Source organism: Notolepis coatsorum, assembly GCF_963971535.1.
Source record: "Notolepis coatsorum genome assembly, chromosome: 10".
In the NCBI taxonomy this organism is placed as follows: domain Eukaryota; kingdom Metazoa; phylum Chordata; class Actinopteri; order Aulopiformes; family Paralepididae; genus Notolepis; species Notolepis coatsorum.
In genome coordinates this window covers 36,707,620-36,735,325 of record NC_140174.1, presented here as the reverse complement: position 1 = coordinate 36,735,325, position 27,706 = coordinate 36,707,620, and the positions used below count along the sequence as shown (strand labels likewise).

At 43.4% G+C, this 27,706-nt stretch overlaps 1 protein-coding gene across 1 annotated transcript in view; it reads right to left on the bottom strand.

Annotated features, from left to right (window-relative positions):
• The window catches only part of polr3a (polymerase (RNA) III (DNA directed) polypeptide A), a 115,515-nt gene that overhangs the window by 64,727 nt on the left and 23,082 nt on the right, over positions 1 to 27,706 (bottom strand). Inside the window, exons 13-17 of the mRNA XM_084322846.1 lie at positions 17,559 to 17,686; positions 17,329 to 17,467; positions 16,317 to 16,481; positions 6,202 to 6,374; positions 5,594 to 5,705 (exon numbers count right to left, since the gene is read on the bottom strand). Of these exons, the coding sequence (XP_084178972.1) occupies positions 5,594 to 5,705; positions 6,202 to 6,374; positions 16,317 to 16,481; positions 17,329 to 17,467; positions 17,559 to 17,686 (717 nt within the window). The remainder of the gene's footprint in view (positions 1 to 5,593; positions 5,706 to 6,201; positions 6,375 to 16,316; positions 16,482 to 17,328; positions 17,468 to 17,558; positions 17,687 to 27,706) is intronic.

Genomic DNA, 27,706 nt, shown 5'->3' with positions numbered 1-27,706 from the left:
ATGAAAAAGTAGAACGTTGCTACATCCTAAACGATAGATAATTGACGTTGAATGGGCCATAGTAATGTCAATTTAGCAATACAATTTAAAAAGTTATAGCCCTGCAAAGAAGGGGAACTTCTCCATAGACAAATAGAGCTGGCAGAGGATGGTATAAGGATGTACATAAGCGTGGCAGAGAAAGGGTTAACATGTAATCTCTTTGCGTCTATACTACTGGCAATACGGTAGTCTAGGTTGCCCTCTTGAGGCTGTGAAACGCATGCACAGTTAGTCTGTGTCGACCACGAGGAAGAGGTCCACTGTTTGTGTATGGCTCTGTATTGGTGTTATGCAAGTTGATTGAATAAACCAAGTTAACAGAAGATAAACGTTGTGTTTATTTATAGTAGACTAACAGTTTGATTATGTCTAATGGTGTATACATGTGACATGACATCTATATCAACATTAATTCTCTATCTCAATGTAATTAATGATGATGAACGTGCCATTACCTGAATACATCAAAATGAGTAAACATATTGCACAATTTAAAAAGCAGCTTAAAAAATACACATATATATATACAGAAATATAAAATTGAGTAATGTGGATAAACAAAGTTATGTTATATTGTGTTATGTAGTGTTGTATTGTATTTACTGCTGTCAAGCGACTCAAGTTTTTTCTTTTTGTACTATAAGTAAAAGTATATTACCGTATGTAATGTATTATACTAAATTATGTTATATCAAGTAACATTTTATGGAAGCATTTTTTTTAGCTTCCCTCTACTCCTTTTTTGAACATGTCAACTAACTTAGGTACTACATTGCTCGACTTTTTGCTTAATTTCTTTTTCATTATGATTGTTATGTATGACGGCGCTTGATATTGTGATTTGTTTGGAGGAATATGGAGAATATATGTTCAAAAATAAATGTTTCATTAATTCATTCATTCATTAATGTGCCGTTCTCTGCTGTCGAGAATTGAACCTCTGATTCTTGAGTGGATGCGCTGCAGCACAGGCTGTAGTGTGGAGCAGCGTTAATTGCTTCTCCTGATGGCTATAGTGGAGCTGGGCAGTGAGAAGGAATGTCTTTTGTAATGTCTGGCAATATAATTAAATTTTTATTAGGGATGTCCGATATTGGCATTCAAATGTGATATCGGAAATGATCGGTATCCAAATCTTTTTTTATTGTCAAAAGTATGCATAATGTGTTAATTCCACAACAAGAGATATGTAATGTTAATTATGAAATTATTACATGCAGGAGGGACCCTGCATGTATCGGTATCGGTTGTTATCGGTATCGTAAATTAACACATTGAGTGCCACGCCCCTTTGACCATATATGGCTGTTCGGTGCCAGCGCTGAAGTCAATGGGAGAATGGTGAAATTTGCGAATGCTTAAACTATATCTTAAATTATGGCTATGGGTCTAATACACCCGTCGCTTATCAATGACTTGCTTGCAGTCAACATGTACGAAACGGATTGTTTTTTCATTGGTACATTTCCGTTTTATACCGTTTAGAATACGAATATAGAATATAAGATTTCTAGTGATTCCAGAGAAATCCGCGATAATAGCTCTTTAGTGGAATACACAAAACATGTAGTAATTTTTCGGCTGATATATGAATCGTTTTCAAATGAACGCTAGATTATCGATAGTGTACTTATGCACGCTAGAGAAGCGGGCTGAAAAATCTATTATCCATGACCTGGTCAGCGCTAACGTCATATACACACACACACAGACACGCACACAGACACGCTGCGATGGCTGAGAAAAAAACATCTGATTAACACAATACTGGTAAAATAGAGTCCTTACCTCACATCAGATGTGACGAGAAGTACACATAGTAACGAGAAGAGGGGGCGGGCCTGTCGTTGCTAGGGGGAAGACGTTATGATGAGCCTCAAATAGATCCGCTATCAACTCTCTTTAATCTTTCAAAATGTTCAGTTGCTATCGCTATTAGCTCTATCTTTAATCTTTCAAAATTTACAGTTGCTATTGCATGCACTCATCTGTGTTTCACCACACACATGAGTGCATGCTTACCAACTGTCCGTCTGCAACACTACTATCACCAACATCTAAGAAGGGAGATCCCCCCTTGAATGGCTCTTCTAAGGTTTCTCTCCTCCACACTGCCTGGAGCTTTTTTCCCTATTGTTAGGTTTTAGTGAGTTTTTCCTTACCTTCGCGTGGGGTATGTCTGGGAGTGCTTGCATTCTTTCATTTATTTGCATTCATCTAAAAATGTTTGGACCTTATGGTGTTCTTGTTCTGTTCTTGACTTATTGTTATGTTTTCTTCTTGACTTGTTTAAAGAAGACCTGTACGGCCCATGGGGACATTAACGTGTGTTGTCGGGCCCTATAAATAAATTTGATTTGATTTGATTTATGAGAGATCCTTCCGGGGTAAGTTAGACTAAGATACGACGTGGAGCCGAGCAGACACCACAGACTTTGAAACGATTCCCCTCCCCCCTCGCGGGGAGGGGTGGAAGGGAGAAATTAAGTGCCACGACATGAGGGAAGGCTTTTGGATAACAGCTAGGCCGCCACGACCACCGAGCGGGGTAACAGGAGAGATCATTAGAATAATGAATTTAGTTTCTTCCAAAGACTTTTCAAGGTCACAATACATAACTGTCTTCCATCTGGTACAGAGGCTCCGTTTATAGAATAAACAACGTTTTTCCAAGAAAGATATCACGTTGCCAGTGTCAAATTCTTATGATTACGGATTGCATTAACGCATTGAGTGCTAACGATGAGAAATCTCATTGTTGGCCGCCATGCGTTGAGTGCCAACGACGAGAAATCTCGTTATTTAATAGTTATTGCTTTTATTAGCGATATCCATACATTTTTCATCAATCCAGCCTCATGTTATCATTGGGACTGGCTCTGACCTCAAAAAGGGCAAATACCGCCCCCTATTGTCTCCCGGATGGTATTGCACCCATTGGATTGGACTCAATGGAAATGCATGGGGGGGGGGAACCCGGATTCCACATTTTACTTCTCAGGCAATGTAACCTGAGACTACTGCATTCATTGGGGACCCTCAGAGCAGCGTGGAATATGTGTTTCGAGTACATAACGTTGGATCAATAAACACGATCGATATTTGGAATGGCAATCAGGAATTGGAATAATCTTTTTGCAGAACATCTGATGTGAGGTAAGGAATCTATTTTTACCAGTCTTGGGGTAATCGGATGTTTTTTTCACATATTTCACGACGTGTACCCTATGTGTGTATATGACGTTAGCGCTGACCAGGTCATAGATAATTGATTTTTCAGCCCGCTTCTCTAGCATGCATAAGTACACATATACTATCGATAATCTAGCGTTTATTTGAAAACGATTCATAAATCAGCCGGAAAATGACAACGTATTCCTGCGGAATCTTTTTTTTTTTCTAGTAATTTTTTAAAACGTCCGTTTTTCAAAACGGTATAAAACGGAAATGTACCGATGCATTTTTGCACATGCGGGTTAAGGGAGAGGTGGGCTATCGCGTCATCGGTTCAGGAAAAGACTTGTATGGCTTGTAAAGACGGCCGCGCAAGGGGAGCGTCTTCAGAATTGCGCACTCTGAGGGCCGAAAGTAGCGTCTTTAGGCTGCCAGAACGCAGTTCCGTGTGGATGAAAGGTGCATACGATCAAATACTTTGACTGATACGACCAAAATCAGTTTCGTCTGGCTCTCCCTTCCTCTTGATTGCAGCAATCATCTCCATTTAGAGTGAATGAAGTGCCATTAAAAACTACAGGTACCTTGACCGACAATATGGACAGCCGAGACGGAAAGAATAGAGCATGATATGAGCTTATCCGTTACGTCTCAGCTATAACTTCCGATCATACCAGCTAAACTGCCCTGAGAGTAATCAGGCTCAGCTAAACCTATTGTTTATTGCCATTTATGACAAGATGATAAGGCTCAGCAAGACCAACGGCTTCTCAGTTACAGTGGGTGACAATATTGTCACAAGGAAAGATGAAATTACATACCTAGGTTCCATCCTAGAGGCAAATCTTTCCTGTGACAAAATGGCATCCAATGTAATCAAAAAAAGTCAACCAACGAACTAGATTCTTGTACCGGATCTCCTCTCTGGTAAACAAGAATACCCTGAAGACTCTGGCAGGAGCACTCATTCAAGGGTACCACGAGTCTACGACTATGCTTGCACCTCATGGTACCAAAGCACCTCAAAGGCGCTAAAAACAAGATTACAAACATCACAAAACAAACTGGTCAGAGTACTACTTGACCTTACTCCTAGAACCCACCTCACCCCTGCCCACTTTGACAACCTAGGATGGCTTAGAGTAGACGACAGAGTACAGCAACTTGCAATGGGCTTGGTCTACAAGATACACTACACGACTAAGGTACCCATGTACATATCAAAATACTTCCCAAAGGTCAGTGAATACCATGACCACAACACCAGAGGGCGCTCCACAAATCATGTTAAACCCAGATTCGGCTCAAACAAGGGATTAAACACATTTTGCAATTATGCCACATCAATGTGGAATGCCCTACCCAAAGCTGTAAAGGAATGTGAATCACTACCCACTTTCAAAACCACTCTCAAAGAGCACCTACGGGAGACTGCAATTCAAAACTGGCCCCTGTAAATGTCCTAACCCAACCCCCTCCAAAGTACAGTAAATGTCCTAACCCAATAATACACGAGACCCTCTTCTTGGGACCAAGTAAGGTTTCGTCGTTGTACAGTTTCCCCGACCCCGCCTACCCTATGTCATATATGTTATGATGAATTGAAAATGGGGGACCCTGATGTAAACAAGACAAAAGTCTTTCTCTGGTCTGCATCCCCTTAACAATTGTGTGTAGGCGGTCAGGTGGCGTAGCGGAGATTGTGCTCCTCACCAATGCAAGAGGCTGCGGTCTCGACTCCCGGAGAGTCAGCATTGCCTTGGCTCGGGCTGATCGCTATACTAACTCGTTTGGCTGAGTTAGGGGGAGGGGAGCCGTGGGTGGGTCCTGGGCGTTGTGGACAGCGACCCCTACAGTTCGGTCGGGGCGCCTGCTCAGCGAAGGTAGGATCTGGTGAGAGGTAGTGCGGCCTCCCTCACGTTACACTCTCCCAGTGAGAATCTGCTCGGCCAGGCTGGCTGCCGGCTGGCTGCACATGCGTCGGAGGAAAGCATGTGACAGTCTCCGGCCTCTCGGACCAACAGTAGGGGAAAGTGCGCAACAACCAGGAAGGGGGTTGGGAATTGGCATAACGACTAACAGTGGGATGGGAGAAAAATCGGAAAAAAGGAGGGGAAAAAAAGACAATAAAAAAAAAATTAAAAAAAATGTGTGTATTGAGCTGTACTGTATTGTACCCATTCTGCAATCTGTTAATAACATTTTCAATCAATCAATCAATAAACATGTTACCATTTCGATCAACACAATTCCCTTAGAAAGAAGTTTTGCTCAGAAAAAATGTTATGGTATTGAATCGTGAACCCAGTTAATGTGTATATCGAGTAGATCTGTGTCCCGAGTATTATGATTGCATTCCTTCCCAGCGGTGACTTGCCTTTGGAGCCACAGAGAGCCATGACTAGTGGGCTGTTGCTCTTGTCCAGCTCTCTCAGGCAAGCGCTGCCTGCATGGTCCCTGATGACAGAGAGCTCCTTCAGGATGAGGGCCTGTTGAAAAATACACATGCATGCACACACACACACACACACACACATAAGTGCACAAGGATACACACGTGACTTGACAAATAGCAAATCCACTCTCCCTCATATACAAGATTCAAGAGGTTTATTCGTCACATGCATACACAATACATATAGTGAAATGAAGGTGGCCATACCCGCCTTCGATTGTGCAAAAAAATACAATATAATAGAATAAATAATAAAAAGTACTAAGATAAAATACAATACAATGCCATTGCTAAGCTTACCATAGGTGACATTGAATGAGTTGTTGGAATTTCAGTAATTGAACAGAGAGCGCAGACAGACAGCATCAAACAGAGGGGGGGGGGTGCCTCGAGAGAGACCAGGACAGCCAGGTGTCAGGAGGAGGTAGATGAAAGAGGGAGGGAGGTGAAGGGAGGGAGTCAGGACAGCCAGGTGTCAGGAGGAGGTAGATGAAAGAGGGAGGGAGGGAGGTGAAGGGAGGGACACTAACCTCCAGGGTCTCCTCTGCAGTGCAGCCTGCCTGCTGCTGCAGCTTCCCGGTCTTCAGGGCCTCGATGTACTCGTCACACTTCCTGTAGCCGCTGTCCAGCAGGTCCTGCTTGGCCTTCAGAAGCCCCTGGCCTGGTGTCACGTCGCCGATGCCAATGGAGAAGCCCCGATTGGCTGCAAATCGAGGGGAGGTACCACAGGTGAACAAAGGGGGTGGGGGGGGGGGGGGGGTAATCCTTTCATCCTATCAGAATTAATGTTTTTACATGTGGAATGTAGACAAATATTAAAAAATAAAAATAAAAAATAAATCTTTTTTACCTTTGTCATTTTTGCATGCCAGAAAGATTTTGAAAATAGTTTTTAGTATGATGGCTTACATGACACAACTGGTATAAGATTTGATGATTATTTTATATATTTTACAGAACTATAGCAGTTGTAAAAGCAAAGTACAACAATATCTCAAAATATACCTTCCCGGACAAAATCTTCATGTTCACCTAAAGAAATACTTTGAGAATTTACTCTATACCACCAAATTAATCTAAGAAAATATAGTTGCAACAGTATTAACACATTGAGTGCCACGCCCCTTAGGTCTAGATTGCCACCGCTTTAATCAATGGGAGGACGGGGATATTTGCGAACGCTTAAACTATATCTTAAATTATGGCTATGGGACTAATACACCAGTCACTTATCAATGACTTGCTTGCAGTCAACATGTACGAAACGGATTGTTTTTTCATCTGTACATTTTCGTTTTATACCGTTTTTAATACGAGTATAGTTTGAGATTTCTAGTAATTCCAGAGAAAGACACGATAATAGCCCTTTAGTGGAATGCACAAAACACGTGGTCATTTTTCAGCTGATATATGAATCGTTTTCAAATAAATGCTAGATTATCGATAGTATACGTGTCCTCAGGCACGAAGAGAAGCAGGGTCTGAAAAATCGCTTCTCCGTACTTTGGTCGGCGCGAACCTCACACACACACACGCTCCGATGGCGGAGAAAGGAACATCTGATTACCCCAAGATTCGTAACATAAAGGCCTTACCTCACATCTGATGTCATGCAAAAAGATTAATCCAATTCCTGATCGCATTCCAAATATCGATTGCGTCCATTGATCCAACGTTATAGTCCAAAACACATAATCCACGATGCTGCCAGTCGCCCCAGTCAATGCAATAGTATCCAGCTGCATGCCCGAGAAGTAAAACCTGGACCGGACTTATTTTTTTTATGCATAGTCCCAGCCAATCCAATCCAATCATGTGCAATAACATCCGGGAGACGATAGGCGGTGGTATTTGCCCTTTGCGAGCTCAGACCCATTCCCAATGATAACGTCAGGCTGGATGGATGAAAAATGAATGGATATCGCTAATAAAAGAAATAGCGATTAAAACCTGACTATACTCGTGATTGGCACTCAAGCGATGGCGAGTTAACCCGACTATACTCGTGGTTGGCGGTTAAAGAAGATTTTGGGATGAAAACTGGGTGTAAAATAGAGAGTTGTGAATGCAATTTCACTATGACAACTGTACTACAAAAATCTAAATGAGTGTCATACGAATTAAACATGGCGACAGGGCCGCCTCAGGGGGTGTGCGAGCAGTGCGGTCGCACAGGGCCTCGCGGGAAGGGGGGCCTCACAAAAAAAAATAAAATAAAAAATAAAAAAATAAAATTATTTTTTGCGAGGCCCCCCTTCCCGCGAGGCCCTTTTTCATCACAGACATAAAATCTAGTTTTGCTTATATATTTCACATTAGACACGTTTGTAGAATGTTCCTGGCTCTGCGGCTCTGCACTATTCTCTATTGGAGCTCTGGGGCTCTGCAGATTGGTTTCAAGAAGGGAGGGGTTACATCATGTGTATGCCGGCGTGCGTCAGCTGCGTTTGACTATTTCGCGCGTGCAGCTTTGGAGGTTATGCTTAGTTATGCCAGCCAAAACGAAGAGGATGGTCATTCGGCAGATGGACTGAAGATGAAAGTTGTTGCATGTTAGACAGTTCAGTCAGGCTAGCCATCCCGGCTAAAGGCAGGTACAGCTAGTTAGCTTTAGCTACGTTATAATATTGAGTGCTAACGTGTGGTTCAGTCGGGATAGCCATGATGATGTCGGCTAGTAGCTAGCTTAGCTAAAGGCTAACTAGCGTTAGCTAACCTAGAGAGAGCGCGTGCAGCATTGTTATGCCAAGATGAAGAGGACGGTCATTCGGCAGATGAACTTCGTCAACTCCACGCGGTTGTCTCCATCCTCTTGGACGTTTGGTGAGTTTTTAATGCACTCTATTCTATTCCCGCCGTGGATATATCTCTCTCTCTCTCTCGGGAGCCAAACGGGCCGGCTAGCTGTTGTAGTAGCTAACGCTGTGTGGCCTGGTGTCAGCACCTGGTGCGAGGGAGGCGAGCTTGGTGTTTCATTATGAGAATATCTCCATGCTCAAGTCGGCTATAGTCCGCAAGGGACTTGTTGCCGGCACCGCTATGGTAAACACCACTCTGTAGTGGGACGTGTATTACCTTCTTTTTCCCTTCCCTCTTCGGATGAGAAGAGGAAAACACAGCGGCTGTCTGAAGTGTTGGCCTGTATTGCTTTTCTCACGTTGTACAGTTTTTCAGTGGTAGCCGCATAGCTTGCTTCTGCGTTAGCTAGTGGTTAGCGATAGCCGGGTTGAGCTAACTGTTAGCCAGTTAGCTGTTTAGCTACGACGTTAGCTGCTCGTTTTCGCTCGGCTGGGAACGTTAGCGTGATGCTATCAGTTAGCCTAGAGTTAGCTGTTAGCTTGTGCTACGACCATTGACATTAGCCGTGAGAATAGCAGGCCCTGGCACTCTGACTACGACATCATCTTTGACAGAAGATGTAGTCGGGCCTGCACCATGACAAGGCTCTGGCCATAGCTTCTTTTTGTCCCGCCAGCGAGAGGCCTTTCGTCAACGTGGAGACCTGTGTTGCGGCCTTTCGCCCTGCGTTCCTTGGTGCAGGTAAGATGTCCATTGGACATTACCCCACTCTTCCTTCCTTCCCCTCCCGAATGTTTTGTTAATAACGATGTTTTTTTCCAGGCAAAACATATGTTACTTCACAACATTTGGAGATACGACATGTGCTGTGTGTGAATTGTCTTGGTCGTTTGTGTAGCTTGGGTAGCGTTGGCCAAAGCTGTGTGTGGCCTGGTGTCAGTACCTGGCTACTCTATTTGCAGTTAGCCTATTTAGCTGATGTCGGCCATTGGCTCCTTGCTACTTTGTTTTCTCTGGTATAGACCCTCTTCTCTTTGGATTTAAGTGTTGATCTTTGTCCTTTTGGATCTATGTATATTCATGTTGCCTTTGTGAAGTTATCTTTTCCTTCTGTTTTGTTCTTCCATTAAAAGTTGAATATCCTTTAGGGGCTCATCTTTGCTTATCTCTCTCATACATGCTCTCTCTCTAACACACACACACAGACATGCTCTACACATGCTCTCTCTCTCTCTCTCTTTCTAACACACAGACATGCTCTATATCTCTCTCTAACACAAAATGACATGCTCTCTCTATATATTTCTCTCTCTTTCTAACACACATATACATGCTCTCTCTCTATCTCTCTCTCTCTGGCCTTGCTCTGGTGGAGGGTCAGGGGCATTGCCGGGTCTGTGCAGCGATAACACTGTATATTGACTGTAGAACGGGAGCTCTCTCTCGCTCTCCCTCTTGCTATATGTTGACTGTATCATGCCCAGCCTCGGGCAGCGCTATTATTTAAGAATATGTTGACTGTATGAAAAAAAAAATCGCGTTTAAATCTCGCACAGGGCCTCGCATTTCTCCCAGGCGGCCCTGCATGGCGATATGATATTTCATCGTCCAGCACTAATATGAGTGCCATGAGCAGTGAAGTACAGAGACAAGGCTACTCGTGGGACACCAGCCTTCTGGGCACGTGCCAGTATTTCACTCCCCATTCACTTCCATAGTTTGAGAATCTAGTCACTTCCATAGTTTGAGAATCTAGTCTAGACTATACTAAACCGCCCCTTCCTGACAAAAGAAGCCACCCAACTCCTCGTCCAATCAACAGTCATCTCCCGCCTCGACTACTGCAACGCACTGCTTGCTGGCCTCCCGGCCACTGCCACCAAGCCTCTTCAACTCATTCAGAACACAGCGGCCTGCCTGATCTCAAACCTACCGAAGTCGGCCCATGTCACCCCACTCTTTAGGGACCTGCACTGGCTCCCCATTGCTGCACGAATCCGCTTCAAGGTCCTCGACCTGGCATACCGTGCAGCAAAGGGAACCGCTCCCGCCTACCTCCGGTCAATGGTCTCTAACTACACACCCTCAAGACCCCTACGCTCTGCATCCTCTGGCCGTCTCAGACACACTCCTATCCAAGCTCCAGGAGGGTCGTCAAGGAGAACCTGCCTTTTCTCAGTCCTTGCCCCACAATGGTGGAATGAACTACCCACCCCTTAGGACAGCTGAAACCCGTCCAATCTTTTGCAGTCGACTAAAGACGCACTTCTTCAACCACTATCTGAAAAAATAAATAAACTCTCTCCTGTCCAGTGATGAAACAGCCTTTATTTTGGTGGCTAATGCATGTTGTAAAAGGTTTTCCCTTTGTTATTGTTGTTGTTCACCCTCTGGACTCCACTGCACTTAGGACTCCTCCGCAACATGCATTAGCTTCTTCCATTTCAACCCTGGTTAATTGGATGTTGAATGTCGAGCTAGGACTAGCAGACTGAAAGACAGCATCATACATCAGGCTGTCAGGAAGCTGAACTCTCTCCTATATATCTATATATATTTGCACTAAGCTCATTTTTAGCTCATTCTAATTTATTGTATATATTGTGCATATCTTGCTGTCCTGTATTGTGTAGTTGTATATTGTGTGTTACAATTTTACTTGTATTGTTTATATTGTCCGTCTATATCTTTTTATATACACTGTGGAAATTAGGGGAAACATAACTTTTTGTATGTCTTGCGCAATAGAGAATTGACAATAAAGTTGACTTTGACCTTGATATACAAAGCTCCATAATGAACGAGTGGTGCTGCCACCACTGGTCGCCAATAAAACACATTACCATCACTGTTAACACTTTGAGTGCCAACGACGAGATTTCTCATCCTAACTCGCCATGCGTTGAGTGCCAATGACGAGATTTCTCGTTATTTAATAGTTATTTCTTTTATTAGCGATATCCATACATTTTTCATCCATCCAGCCTGACGTCATCATTGGGAATGGCTCTGAGCTCGAAAAGGGCAAATACCGCCGCCTGTCGTCTCCCGGATGGTAATGCACATCATTGGATTGGGAGCAGCTTTCGATTATGTGTTTCGGACTATAACATTGGATCAATAAACGATCAATATTTGGAATGGCGATCAGGAATTGGATTAATCTTTTTGCAGAACATCTGATGTGAGGTAAGGACTCTATTTTACCAGTATTGGGTTAATCAGAGTTTTTTTTCATAGCGATCACAACATGTCTGTGTGTGCGTGTATGACGTTAGCGCTGACCAGGTCATGGATAATAGATTTTTCAGCCCGCTTCTCTAGCGTGCATAAGTACACATATACTATCGATAATCTAGCATTTATTTGAAAAGTATTCATAAATCAGCCGAAAAATTTCGTGTTTTGTGTATTCCACTAAAGGGCTATTATCGCGGAATTTCTCTGAAATTACTAGAACTCTCCGAAACTACTCGTATTCAAAACGGTATAAAACGGAAATGTACCAATGAAAAAACAATCCATTTCGTACATGTTGACTGCAAGCAAGTCATTGATAAGCGATGGGTGTTTTAGACCCATAGACATAATTTAAGATATAGTTTAAGCGTTTGCAAATATCCCTGACCTCCCATTGACTAAAGCGCTGGCACTCAAGGGGTTATCTGTGCAAAGGGGTGTGGCACCCAATGTCTTAACCAGTCAGGTCAAAGTGCTGATCTTATTGATGACCAATGGTGGCAGCACAGAGCGTTTGTCGACTGGAGGATTTGAAACAAGACTTCGGGGAGAAAAGGGTCATTTTATACTGTATTTCAGCAGCGGCTTGTGTTTTTTTAGTTTAGTTTACTCTACTCAGTTTATTTGATCAGGGACAGCGCATATCAATCAACAGTTATACATTTATAAATGAATACAAATTAAAAACTGTAAATATGCCAACATTAGCAGGGTTGCTAGTTTTCAGTTGTAGTCACTGGGCTAGATGTTTAAGCCAGAAAGAAACAGAAAAATAGGACATTAAAGCTAATATAAAAACAGCTTAAAACATATTCTGTACAGGCATTCGTGCATCTATATAAAAAGAAAAAAACAGTGTACAGGGACAAATCAAAGCCCATACATGTATAAGCACCGTATAGGCAGGCACACATAGCAGGCACACATATACATAATCACAATCAGGACAGTCAGGCTAGTGGGCAAGCATACGGAGGCTGGGCAGCTGGACTCCACCGGTCTTTGTCGAGACTGAGCTTTCTATTGATCCCTTTGAAAACACAATGCGAACTTGCAATAATTAGTTATGACGAGTTTTGACTTAACCTTTAGAATTGACAGCGGATCGCTATAGAGCCTTGTATACACATAATGCATACAAAGCTCCTCAATAGAGCTAGTTTCCCCCTAGCTCCTGTGCACTCTCCTCTCCACTTCCAACCAACCTGGCAAGTCAACATCTTTCCATTTGAATGAAACTGGACTTTGAAGAAGTCTTTATTTGTAGCACATTGCTACATCGTCATGCAGCGTACACACACATTATGAGATGGGCGACACATAGGACCGACACACACGTGCGCACATTTGGGTCGCCGTTGAAATGTCCTCTCTGCACTTGACCCATCCCGTCGTCCTTGCTCTATAATGAACCACTGCAGATTCTGAGGGTTAAGTCAAAACTCATCCTAACTAATTAATGCTTGTTCGCATTGTGTTTCTCGAAGGGATCAACAGAAAGATCAAAGGGTCTCGACAAAGACCAGTGGGGTGAAAACAAGCATCGTCTCTCTCCTTTCAAATCCTCTAGTCGAGATGTTCTTCTGTGGTTTTCTGGGAAAGCTTGATGAGCTCTCAGTGCTGCCACCACAAAAAACCGGGCCACTTATTTGTCAAATGGTCCAACTCCTAAAAATGTTTATGGAGACTCTGGGCTAGATCCACAAAGAATGGATTGCACGGAGCAAGTTGCACCCTTACTTAAAATTCATTATGAATTGAAAATGGGGGACCCTGATGTAAACAAGACGAAAGTCTTTCTCTGGTCTGCATCCCCTTAACAATTCAAGTCAAGTCAAGAGTTTTATTTGTCACGGCATACAAGTATACAATGAAATGCGGGTGGTCTTGCCCGCAACGATGTGCGTAATACAATAGTAATAACATATAATAGAATCCAATAGAACGACATTGTGCAATAAAACAAGTAAACAGAGTAGGGCATATCGGTATATGTACATACGTTATTTACAGAGCATGGTAGGACATGCTAGGTCCTGTGGTAGTGCAATACACTGTTAGCTACGGATGAGGCACTGGGTCTTTCTGTACATGCTATTTTATACAATCTCAGGTTATACTATACTATTCTTAAAGTGACCTTTCCTTAGTGGCCATAAGTGTGGGCGTGTGCAGCATGAGTGTGTGCTTGCTCATGTTAAAGTGGCTGCTAGTGTGTGAGCGTGTACAGTGTATGTGTCGTGTGTGTGCTCATGTGTGCTTGTGTGTGGAGAGTTCAGTGTTCAAGGCTCTGATGGCCTGGGGGAAGAAACTGAGCCGAAGTCTCTCTGTCCTAGTAGCTGGTGTTCGCAGGCGTCTGCCTGACCTCAGCAGCATGAACAGGCTGTTGTTGGGGTGGTGAGGGTCTTTCATTATTCTGCAGGCTCTGGATTTGCACCTCTTGTTGTATAGAACCTGCAGGGGTGGTAGTGCAATAGCTGTGGTACGCTCGGCTGAGCGCACCACTCTGTAGGGCCTTCTTGTCCTGTGCCGTGCTGTTTCCATACCAGGCAGTGATGTTTCCAGTCAAGATGCTCTCTACAGCTCCGGAGTAGAAGGACTGGAGTATCTTCCCAGATACTCTGAACTTCCTTAACTGTCTCAGGTGGTAGAGGCTCACTTCGCCTTTTTTTACGACAGAGTCTATGTGTGTTGTCCATGTCAGATCCTCTGCAATGTGGACCCCCAGGTACTTAAAGCTGCTCACCCTGTCTACGGTAGCCCCGTTTATCCTCAGTGGTGTGTGTGTCTCCTGCTGTCCTCTCCTATAATCCACGATCAGCTCCTTGGTTTTACCAATGTTCAGGAGCAGGCTGTTGTCCTGGCACCAGCGTTCCAGTACCTCAACCTCCTCCCGGTAGGCCTTCTCGTCGTTGTCCGAGATCAGCCCCACCACCACTGTGTCGTCCGCAAACTTCACTATGGAGTTGGAGCTGAACTTGGCCACACAGTCATGTGTGTATAGTGAGTACAGCAGGGGGCTCAGAACACAGCCCTGGGGGGACCCGATGCTCAGGGTGATGGTGTTGGAGGTCTGACCCCCCACCCTGACCGCCTGGGGCCTTTCACTCAGAAAGTCCAGTATCCAGGTGCTCAGAGCGGAGCTCAGACCCAGCTCGATCAGCTTGTCCACCAGTCTGGTGGGGACTATGGTGTTAAACGCTGAGCTGTAGTCAATGAACAACAGTCTCACATAGCCCCCCTTCTGACGGTCTAGGTGAGAGAGGGTGCTGTGCAGTACTTGGGAGACTGCATCGTCAGTGGACCTGTTTGGCCTGTATGTAAATTGTATAGGGTCCATATCACTGGGGAGGGAGGCACAAATGTGATCCTTGACCAGCCTCTCGAAACATTTCATGGCCACAGAGGTGAGTGCCACCGGTCTGTAGTCATTGAGACCTGTTGGGGAGGGTTTCTTTGGTACCGGGATAATGGTAGACATCTTGAAGCAGGCAGGGACCACTGACTCCGCCAGGGATCTATTAAATATGGTGGTGAACACAGGGGCTAGCTGGTTAGCACAGGACTTAAGTATGCGTCCTGTTATTCCATCTGGGCCAGCAGCCTTTCTGGTGTTCACCTGCATAAATGCTCTTCTCACACTGTGTACCGTCAATGAGAGAGCGTCCCCACCCCCCCCCCCCCCCCCCCCGTGGATGCCGCCCCCCCTCCACAACAGCCGGCGCGCCAGTGACGTCACTAGTTGTTGAGCTAGCGGCGCCGCTGTTTGCACCAAACCGCGACGTAGAAGGTGTTGAGCTGGTCCGCGAGGGAGGCGTCGTCGCTCCCCATTGAGGGGGCGCTGACTTTGTAGTCAGTTATCGTCCTCAGTCCCCGCCATAAGCCTTGTGTCATTCTGTGCCATTTGTGCCTCCATCTTGTCAGCATACGTCTTTTTCGCAAGTTTAACAGCCTTGCGCAGAGTGTAGACTGTTGTCTTGTACTCTTCCATGTTTCCTGTCTCTCTGCCCAGGTTGTAGGCAGTGGTGCGAGTTTTCAGAGCTGCTCCGATAGTACTGTCCACCAATGGTTTCTGGTTCGGGAAGACCCTCGCCTTCTTTGTGGGGACGATACTATCAGAAAGTGTTGTTATGAAGCACACAAGTGTCTGTGAACTCGCTGACGTCACTGGCGCTTCCCTCAAACATTCCCCAGTCGACGTCCTCGAGAGCGTCCTGAAGCGTGGCCTCTGATTGGTCGGACCATTGTGTGTATTGAGCGGTACTGTATTGTACCCATTCTGCAATCTGTTAATAAAATTTGCATTAAATCAATCACCGTGCAGATTGATCGATTGAATGAAAATTGTATTAACAGATTGCAGAATGTGTCTTGTTAATCTTGTCTTGCTAGTAGTAGAGGAAATGGCACATTTGTAGCCTAAAATTGATTCTAGCCTACATCTAGGTGGGGACCAGGTTAGGTTGGGCTCGAAAATATTTCCAACTACCCAAGTGGGGCTGGATTGAAAACGTTTGGGAACCACTGACTTAACTTAATTGTGTGAAGTGAATGTGAATCAGGGTAAATAAAAGGTAAGAACAAGAAGACAACCGGGGGAACCTACAGAGGTAGCAGGGAGTGAGTCTTGCCAGGCGGGACATGGCGTTGGCAGCCTCCAGCTGACCCCAGTCTCTCAGCAGGATGTAGAAGATGTTGTTCTTGGAACCAGAGCCCAGCGTGCCCTTGTCCAGAGTACCACACATCAGCTCACTGTTCTGAATCACCACATCTGCAGAGCGAGTGAAAGGCGAATAGAGCGCAAGTCAGCATGTCCGAGATGGCTCACATTAGAACGAAATTCTTAAGTCAACTAATAGTCTTAGGACTTTGACTAATTGATTCGTTTAATTGAAATCAACACATCTGTAAAATTATGTTTCCCCATGACATGCAGTTGTGCAAATCACAAGAGCAAAACGGATCTGTCTCCACTTCTCCTTTTAAACCAAGGTGCATGAACTGGAAGCGGGTTATATTTCCTGTGACATGCCATTGTGCAAAAGGACCTCTTTAAATGTCATGCTTTCCAGAGGATGTTATCGTTTTTCAGTAAGGAAGAAAAATTCAGCTACTCTTGGAGACCAATAGATGTTCCATCCATCAGCCTCCCAATAGTAGCTGAATGTTTCTCCCTTACTGAAAAGTGATAAGTACATCCTCTGGTAAGCATGACATTTAAAGAGGTCCTTTTGCACAATGGCATGTCACAGGAAATATAACCCGCTTCCAGTTCATGCACCTTGGTTTAAAAGGAGAAGTGGAGACAGATCCGTTTTGCTCTTGTGATTTGTCAGTAATTAACTCCTTCAGCACAGAAAGAAATAAACAATAACTACTAGTCGAATAGTCTTAGTTGAGCAAAGCAACTGAATAATCGACTACTAAAGTCTTAGTCGACCAGAAACTGTATTATTAATCAACTCGAGTGATGACTCAAGTGGGAATTATCAAATAGTCTTTATCCTGATTATTCCGAGTGAGGATATTTGTGAAGAGTGAAAGATTAAAACATTTGATTAATTAGCAGGAACCTTATTGGCGAAAACATTTGCCACGGCTGGGGGGCAGGGACTCACATGAGTCCATGTGGCAGAGGTCTTCTCCCTTGCCGCAGTACTGTTTGCCCTTGGTGCGCAGGTTGGCCTTGATGGGGCAGTCCTTATTCGGCTTCAGGATGAGACTGAAGATCTGCTTGCCTGTCCAAAGAGCCATGGGCTGATAACACACAGAGAGATATCACGCGTCAGCAAGCTACCACAGTCACTGAACCCCTCCCCACAAATCCACACAGGCCAGATTGAAGTACCTTGAATATAGCTGGGTGAGGGAGAGAAATCCTGATCTTCTCATCTTGTCCCACTAGTATGGATGCCACTATCTGACAGGTATAAGCTCTGTCGAAGAAAGTGTCTTTCAATGTCAAGAGGTATGCTCCTAGGAGAGATGGATATACAATGCAATCAGTCAGTATGTATGAAATATAGAGTACCAATAAGAATGGGTACCAATCAAAAGAATGCTCACATTGCTTACTTTGTTTCAGCTAATACTTGGTGAATAAATCACTGATTCATTCAGTATTAGAACATGGAGATTTGTTAATCTGAAGAAAAGCAACAATCAACGCAAACCACAATTAGGGGGGGGGGGGCTAAAGTGGCTCAGGAGGTAGAGCGGTCGTCTGATAATCGGAAGTTTCCGGTTCGATTCCCGCTCGTCCCGGGCAGCGTGTTGACGTGTCCTTGAGCAAGACACCTAACCCCTAACTGCTCCCATTGAGCAGGCTGGAACCTTGCATGGTTGCCACTGCCATCGGTGTGAGAGTGAATGGGTGAATGTGAGGCATAAATTGTAAAAGCGTTTTATATAAATGCACTCCATTAACAATTATACCCACAATGAGCCGTTAAAACATTTTGTACAAGGGGAAGGGACACAGAGCATGTAAGACGTGCTTTTCGCCGCTCCGCCGTTTTGTGACAAACTTCAATTATAAATAGTCCTTTAACTACGTTTTTTCTTTTTGGACTTTGGACACTGGACAACGTATGTTCATCTACCAGTCAGGCAGACTTTGACACTTTAAATCGTCCATGGGTCCTGTTAAACCCAAATTAAGGACGACGCGTGCAGGACAACAAACAATCTTTGATCAGCCACCCGGGCCACCCCCACCGCACGCGCCAGCTGCTAACATGACCAGCGGCAGCGCCTTTGATCTAGGGGCCTTACAATCAATGCTGAACTCGCTGAAGGAAGATATTTGTGGCAGAATTGACTCATCGGCAACTAACCTGAGAGCTGAAATCCTTGCAGTGCGCACGGAGCTGGTGAATATTACTGAACCATTGCTGCTGAAAATAAATGAACACGGGCAAACTATCTGCGAGTTGGAACGTGTGACGAGCGACCACAGTGACCAGCTCTCCTCGCTTGACTCCACTGTTAAGGAGCTCACGTCACAGGTGAAATTACTAACCGACAAATGTGAGGACCTAGAGGGGAGATCGAGGAGGAACAACCTTCGACTCGTGGGGATACCTGAGGGCTCGGAGGGTCCGCGGCCAACGGAATTCATCGGCCGCCTACTCAAGAACCTACTGGGCCTGGATGATGAGCCCCTACTCGACAGAGCCCATCGCACTTTGCGGGCTAAACCCAAAGAGGGAGAGACGCCTCGTCCGCTCATCATCAGGGTCCACGTCTTTCATCTCCGAAACGAAATCCTACGTCGGGCCAGCGCGACCTCCCGTGACACCCCTCTACTCTTCCAAGGCAAAAGGCTCTCTATTTTCCCTGATTACACCGTCGCTGTTTCCAAGAAGAGGGCTGCGTTTGGAGGAGTGAAACGTGAACTCCATGCATGTCCTGGTATCAAGTTTGGGCTGATGTTTCCTGCGGTTCTGAAAATCACTCTGCCGAGTGGTTCAACGCACACGTTTGAAGACCCGGCCGCCGCCTCGACTTTCATAAACACTAAACTCAGAAAAGCGGTTCCCCAGACTGTAACCATCAGCTGAACGGCAAGTTCATAATTCATGTCCATATGACTGAGCATATACAGACTATTTCATTTTGGGACTACGATATTTCACAATATTAACATTTGTCACTTAACCACGGAAGGGGTGGTGTTTATCTTTAGAGTTAGTAATAGTGGGTTATGCGCGCGTCCAATTTGAGGAGACGCATCAGCATGGAAGGGAGGGAGGAGGGAAGGGTTTGTTTACATTTACAGTTCTTTTTGTGCGATGTTTATACTGTTGTTGCTTTTTCTATGACTTGGCCACTGCACATAAAAATACTATTAGGACATACTTTTCGATGTTACTCATTGTACACTCAACACCAGTCTATGACTCAACCTAAAACCTCACAGCAGATTGGAGGAGTGGTCAAATTTACTAGTTGGAATTGTAAGGGCTTAAATCAGCCAATCAAACGTAGAAAAGTACTGGGGCATCTTCAGAATTTGGGGGTTCATATAGCTTTCCTTCAGGAAACTCATTTCAAGCTATCTGATTATACCAGACTACGTAAACGATGGGTTGGCCAAGTGTACCACTCATCATTTCAGAGCATTGCTAGAGGTGTGGCAATTTTAATCCACAAATCAATAAATTTTATTTGCTCAGATGTTCTCTCTGACCCAAATGGTAGATTTGTGCTGGTAACTGGAAAGCTCTGTGGCACCCCAGTGATTATGCTTAATATCTACGGCCCTAACTGGGACTAGGGGTGGGAATCACCAGTTTCATCACGATACGATACGATATCGATTCTTTGGACAACGATACGATATTTTCCGATATCACAAAGTCTGCCACGATACGATTTGATTCAGGTGCCTGCGATCGATATGAGACGATATTACATGCCCATTTAACACAATCAGTAACATTTAAATCAACAAAAAAAAGGCAGTGGAAATATCATTTGACATTTTAATTTTTGATCTCTTCCAGACATTTAAATGAAAAACAATATTGTTTTTAATACAAATAGACCTCCTGTTCACTTTTTTTTTTTTTTTTTTTTATATTAATATCCTATCACAGCGCTGTATTTTGGCTGGAAAAGGCATATTGGGAGTCAGAAGGTGCAATACCGGCCAGATCCTGTTAGTGGGGCTATCTCGAGAATGCAGTAACCCCCCCCTCCTTCCCAGTCCCTAGTGGGCCTCTGCTGTCCTCTCTATCGCTCTATCAGCTTAGCTTAGTTAGCTCACGCTAACGCAACGTTAATTTCAGTATTTAACGCGACGTGGGCATAAAGGAATGGCGAGGATGGAAAGCATGTTAGATGCATTTGACCCCTTGTGGGGGAAAAAACAACAGGCACTTACTTCGGGCAAAATAGGCGGACTCTGAAGCTATGCTGTCTAATGTCTACACACGCTGAGCTGCGCTGAGCTACTGTTGTTGCAGCCGGGTGGATATGCTTACGAGGGGATTTTCAAAATAAGAGTATCTCAATATGAATCGATCTTTTTACGTTGCATCGATCCTATTTGATAATTGATAATAGATCGATATATCGATCTGGATCGATGTATCGTCCCACCCCTAACTGGGACAATAGCTAATTTTTTAGATCTGTGTTCTCTTCGATACCTGACCTCTCCACACATTATCTGATATTAGGAGGGGACTTCAATTGCTGGCTTAATCCATCATTGGATCGTTCATCTACCAGAAATGCTGTACTTTCAAGCTCTGCTAAAACCATTCAATATTTTATGGAAGAGTTTTCACTTTCAGACCCTTGGCGTTTTCACAACCCATCTAGCAGAGCATACTCATTCTTCTCTCATGTTCATCACACCTTCACTCGTATTGATTATTTCTTGATCGACAATCGGCTCATCTCATCAGTATTATCTTGCTCATATGATGCTATTGTCATATCGGACCACTCTCCAGTTCTAATGGAACTGCAAATTAGGGGATGTGATAACACCCGACCACCCTGGCGACTGAATACTAGTTTGTTATCGAACGAAGATTGTTACTTTTATTTCCAAGCAGATAGATTTTTTTTTGGATATCAATAAGACGCCTGGGATCTCAGCTTCCTTACTATGGGAGACACTGAAGGCATACTTAAGGGGGGAAATTATTTCTTACTGCACTTATGAGACTAGAGCCAGAAAGAAGAAATTAGATAATTTAACCAAACAGATCACTCAGATTGACAACGTTTACTCTATCGCTCCATCACCTGATTTATATAAGGAACGCCTATTGTTACAAGCAGAATTTGATACTCTGACTACCACCCATACCGAAAAATTACTATTCAAATCCAGATACAATTACTATGAACACGGAGATAATGCGAATAAACTATTAGCTCATCAATTAAGACAGGCATCAGCTTCGCATCAAATACCACAAATCCAAACTTCAACAGGCAGAACTACAGATCCCAAAGAAATTAATGAACAATTTAAAAACTTCTACTCATCTCTCCATGCTGCAGAACAACCCACTGACCCGTCTGCCTTTAGCAACTTTTTTGACTCTCTTGATATTCCTAAAGTTGACTCCGACTCAGCGGTGAAACTGGAGGAGCCTATCACAATAGAGGAGATTGAAGAGGCTGCTCACAACATGCAGGCAGGTAAATGCCCAGGCCCCGATGGTTACCCAATCGAATTCTATAGGAAGTTTTTTGGCAAATTGGCGCCACTTCTTATTGATATGTACAATGAATCCTTCTGCTGTTTTAAATTGCCCCATACACTCACTCAGGCCACAATTTCCTTAATCTTGAAGAAGAACAGAGACCCTCTCCTATGTGGGAGCTACCGTCCTATAAGTTTGCTATCCGTGGATTTAAAGCTTCTTTCCAAACTACTATCTATGCGCTTAGAATCGGTACTACCCTCTATTATTTCCCCAGATCAGACTGGATTCATAAAAAAACGGTACTCTTCTTTTAACACTAGACGGCTTCTTAATATCATGTATAATCCCTCTTCTTCCTCAATATCAGAAGCTGTGATCTCACTAGATGCCGAGAAGGCTTTTGACCGGGTGGAGTGGAGCTACCTATTCTACACCATGGAGAGATTTGGCTTGGGTAAAACATTTATCACCTGGGTGAAACTGCTTTATACCTCCCCTATAGCCTCAGTCAGAACCAACAACACACATTCTGAATATTTCCCTCTCTTTCGCTCTACTCGGCAAGGCTGCAATTTGAGTCCCTTATTATTTAATATCGCAATAGAACCATTGGCCATTGCTCTCAGATCAAATCCTAACATAACTGGTATTCATAGGTTTGGCATCGAACAGAAGACTTCACTTTATGCGGATGACTTGCTTTTATATGTATCGAATCTCTCTGTCTCTATTCCAGCTGCCCTTGATGTTTTCAGTTAATTCGGTGCAATATCAGGATATAAACTAAACTTAGATAAAAGTGAGCTATTCCCTCTGAATGCTGAAGGTCGAAATTACCCCTTACATACTTTGCCCTTTAAAATTTCCCCACTTGGCTTCACATATCTTGGCATTCGTTTCACAGACAAACTTCTCCCCTTTGTTAAGCAAACTGCATAAAGACTTTGAACGATGGTCGCTATTACCCCTGTCCTTAACGGCACGAGTCAACTCAGTTAAAATGAACTCCCTGCCAAAATTCTCATACCTTTTTCAATGTTTACCCATCTTTCTCACACAAGCATTCTTCCAGAAAATTGACAGTTTGGTGTCGCAGTTCATCTGGAATAGGAGAGTCCCTAGGCTCGGTAAAGCCCTCCTACAAAGACCAAAGCCTCTGGGAGGGATGGCTCTGCCCAATTTTAAATTCTATTATTGGGCAGCCAACTTTAGAGCACTACAACATTGGGCAAGGTTTGAAGACACACCTTCATCCCCTGTATGGTTGCTTTTGGAATCCTCTTCTTCCAGCCCTGCCTCACTGGCTGCTCTGGCTCACGCACCTCTACCTTTTCCCACCTCTCCCTACTCTAAAAATATCATTGTCAAATCAACACTCAGGATATGGAACCAGTTCAGACGACATTTTGGTTTACAATCTTTTTCTTTACTAGCTCCAATTACAGCTAACCCTGTTTCCCCCCCCCCCTCTGTGATGGATAGAGCTTTTCTCTCCTGGTCCCCTCTTGGTATTAGAACGTTCAGTGATTTATATATAGAAAATATTTTTGCATCATTTGAACAACTGTCTGACAAGTTCTCTCTTTCGAGGTCACATTTCTTCAGATACTTGCAAGTCCGCAGTTTTGTACGTAATATCAACCCACAGTTCCCCAAACTCCCAGAAGCCACTCCTATTGACACTTTACTAAAGCCTACACTGGTCACAAAGGGTATTATATCTGTCCTGTATGGCTTGATTTCCTCACTGCGTCCTACCTCATTAGAAAAGATCAGGAGGAGATGGGAGGAGGACCTGGGTTGAGGACATCACAGAAGACCTGTGGGAGGATATTCTACACCGGGTCCACTCCTCTTCAATTTGTGCCAGGCACGGACTGATCCAATGTAAAATTGTTCACCGTTCACACTTTACTAAAGTCAGGCTAGCCAAGATCTATGGCAACATTGATCCCACCTGTGACAGATGCCACTGTGCCCCTGCTACACATAGTCACATGTTTTGGTCCTGCCCTTCCCTGCATAACTTTTGGTCTGAAATATTTGAAACTATCTCAAATAGTATTGAGATCCCAATCAGCCCGACTGCCATAACTGCTTGCTTTGGTGTCTCTATCTCCCCTACTACTCTGTCTCTGCCACGATATAAAGCTGACCTGGTGGCATTTGTTACTCTCCTGGCTAGACGTCTCATTTTACTGCATTGGAAGTCACCCACTCCTCCATCTCACTCTATGTGGCTCAGGGATATTTTGCACTTCCTTAAGATGGAGAAAATAAGGTGTGTCATAAGGGGTTCTACAGCTAGAGTTTATAAAACATGGGGCCGTTTCTTTACCTATGTTGGGGAACAAGGCTCAATCGACCCCCCATAAATAATGCTCACTCCTAACCTAGCACAGTCCAGTCGAGTGACCCATCTACTTGTGCAAATGTAACCGATGTCTACCTTCTCATTTAAAAAAAAAATTAATAAATGTGTTCCATTCCTCTATTCCTGCTGTACAGTGCTTGTCCTGAGTGTACATATCTGTTTAATTGACTATGTCCGAAACAATATCTATATTTATTTTGTGGTGTACTATTTTTTAGTCTATATATTCAACAGACCTATACTTTGACTACTTATACGTAGCCATGTGCAACATGTATATTATTTACATTCAACAGACCTATATTTTGTTTATTTATACATAGTTTTGTGCAATAGGTATATTGTTTATCCAACAGACCTATATTTTGACTAACTATATGTACCTTTGTGCAATATGTATATTGTCTACATTCAACAGACCTATATTTTGACTACTTATATGTAGATATATGCAATACGTCTGGCATATATGTGTACAATTTGACCTTGTGCTGATCTCATATTGCAATGAAAAAACTTCAATAAACAAAGTTTTGAAAAAAAAAAAAAACATTTTGTACAGATTGTTCTGAAACTTGGAGGGAAACCTACAGCTACTGTAAATTAACAACACCAATTCTACACCACTTTATATTAATTCAATCAATCAATCTTTATTTTGATTCCAAAACCCTCATTTACAGTGTCGTGGAGTCTTACATAATGGCTCCACGATTAATAAAAAAAAATCGTGATCTCGATTCATAGACCTATGCGATCTCATTTCTAAATTATGACGTTTTTTTTTAAACAATTTATTTGACTTTTTTTCTTTTTTACTTAACTTTTTTAAATGATGACGATTCTGACTTTAGTTATTTTGTATGTTACAAGAGACTTTTAAGTTTAAGTCAAGCACTTTCATATGTTATGTTTAAGTTTAAGTCAAGCACTTTGATATATTATGTTATGTTGTATGTTTAACTCAATCTGCGCCATCCACGTATATATACGTGTTTGCTCGCCAACCGCTGAACGGCAATCATGTACCGTATATATAAGTTATTTGGTCCATTTCCTTTTTTTCGATTTTAATATTCTATTCAGTGTCACGGACCTCTATGTTACCGTTAAAGGCATACTGAGACCCCTAGAGTGCAGTACTGGCTGCATCCTGCTAGGTGGCAGTATCGCCAGAGAATTTTGGTCCAGGCAAGTCTAGCGGTGCACCCGATCACATTGGAACTCATCCATGGCCCCTCGATCTGCGCCATCCACGTATATATACGTGTTTGCTCGCCAACCGTTGAACGCCAATCATGTATATATACGTTATTTGGTCCGTTTTCCTTTTTAATATTCTATTCAGTGTCACGGACCTCTATGTTACCGTTAAAGGCATACTGAGACCCCTAGAGTGCAGTACCGGCTGCATCCTGCTAGGTGGCAGTATCGCCAGAGAATTTTGGTCCAGGCAAGTCTAGCGGTTCACCCGATCACATTGGAACTCATCCATGGCCCTCGATGCATGTGTTGTGCCTAGGCCTGCCGCGATAAGCAATAAATCGATTAATTGCTGCGATAATTAAAATGAATGCAATGATTTTGACGGGCGCGATTAATTGCTATTTGCGCGTTTGTTTTAATGAGGCGGAACCAGTGCCCCTTGTCAGTCACTGTCCGTGTTGGGAGGCGGGCCGCTGACGTTACTAGAGTACAGCACGGGAGCTCCGTGGGGCAACGCCATAGCTTAACTACATTTCTCAATAGTGTTGCTCCTTTTAACCAAGTAGCATTATTTGTAGTGTAACGTTAGCTATTTTTAGACCCAAGTAGTTACTCGCTACTGCCCGGAGAAACTGGACTGCTAAATAAAGATGAAAGATAGAGCTTTGATTCTCATTCCATGCTAACAACATTAGCTAAATAGCTAACAAACGAAATACAACGTATAGCATAGCTACAAGTACAACACACAATACAATTACATGCATCATTGTTTACAATGAACGGGTGGGGCTAGTCAAAGGACTGGACACGGGGACAAGTTAAACATGAATTAATTTATTATAACACTCCGGTAGTTTCGAGTCGTGCTGCAGTGCTTACGCACCACAGCTATTCTATTATATACTGCTTTGACGCTTCCTCCTCATCGTTGATTGCCTGTAGTAGCTGCATCTAACGTTAGTAGCTAACGTTAAAACTAACCTAAAGTTAGTTGTTCACCAACAATTTGTTTTATCATTAGCTCAAAAACAGAACCGGACTTGTCGGCTCATAGGTTCTGCTTAGGATAATCACAACAATACTTCCGGGTCCGGTCGGTGGGCTTCAAAATAAAAGTCTAAAACACCGGAAAAGACGGAGCGGTGGGCTTCAAAATAGAAGTTTTGGGAAATAAATTTCTCAAAAAAAATTCTCTAACCGGTCGCAATAATATCGCTTATCGCGATATTTTCGGGGGCAATTAATCGCCCAGCAAAATGTGTTATCGTGGCAGGCCTAGTTGTGCCAGATTATGTCGGGGACCGATCAGACAATTGAAATATTCTTTTTGGAATAACCCTGATCAAAGGTAAGGGCTATCTGACGTCAATTGCACCTTGATCCTACAATGATTTCATATGGATCCAGTCGATCAACGTATGTAGTATTAAAAACGAATGCCGTTGATGACGATCAGAGCATCAAAAAACGACCCCCCCCCCCCCTTTGATGCATTCATGATGAAACATAATACCTATTATATACCGTAATTCCTCCAATAGTAACCCCGGCTTGTATTTGTTTCAACTGTAGCGGGTACCAGGCTTGTATTAGGAGGAGGCCTGTATAAGAGGGAGGCCTATATTTCAAATTTTCAAACGGATCATAATGAATAAATCAACATTTTGTGTCAGTTTGAACCCAGTAAAATGTACTGGGTTCATTTATTGAAACCAAGTACTGTATGAAATAGTAAACAGTGCAATTACAGGTGGTCACTGGTCATTTCAACGTTTTCAAAGTGAAATCAAGTAACTAGCTCAGTATGCAGCTCAGTATATTAGTAACCCGGCTTGTATTAGGAGGCCGGCTTATAATTGCTTAGCTCAAGAGCGCACCCGGCCATTAATAGAGACCCGGCTTGTATTTGAGACCCGGTTACTATTAGAGGAATTACGGTACCTTTGATTTGGAAACAGTAGCATGTCCAGGCGAGCAACGCGAACACATTTAGCAAAATTCACATATCGCTCCATAGCGCCGTTTTCAGGAATTAGCCAGGATCACTCTGAAACTATACAAATCACAGGTATATGACTTGTATATATGTATCATCACAAAATCATCATCGTTTTAACTCAAAATTATGATTACGTTTGCCAAGCATGTTTTTCGTCCGGTGAAACGTATACATAATATACATAAAAAAAAAAAAAAAAATCACATGTTGAACGAGGGATAGTTACTGTCAAATGAGCCATA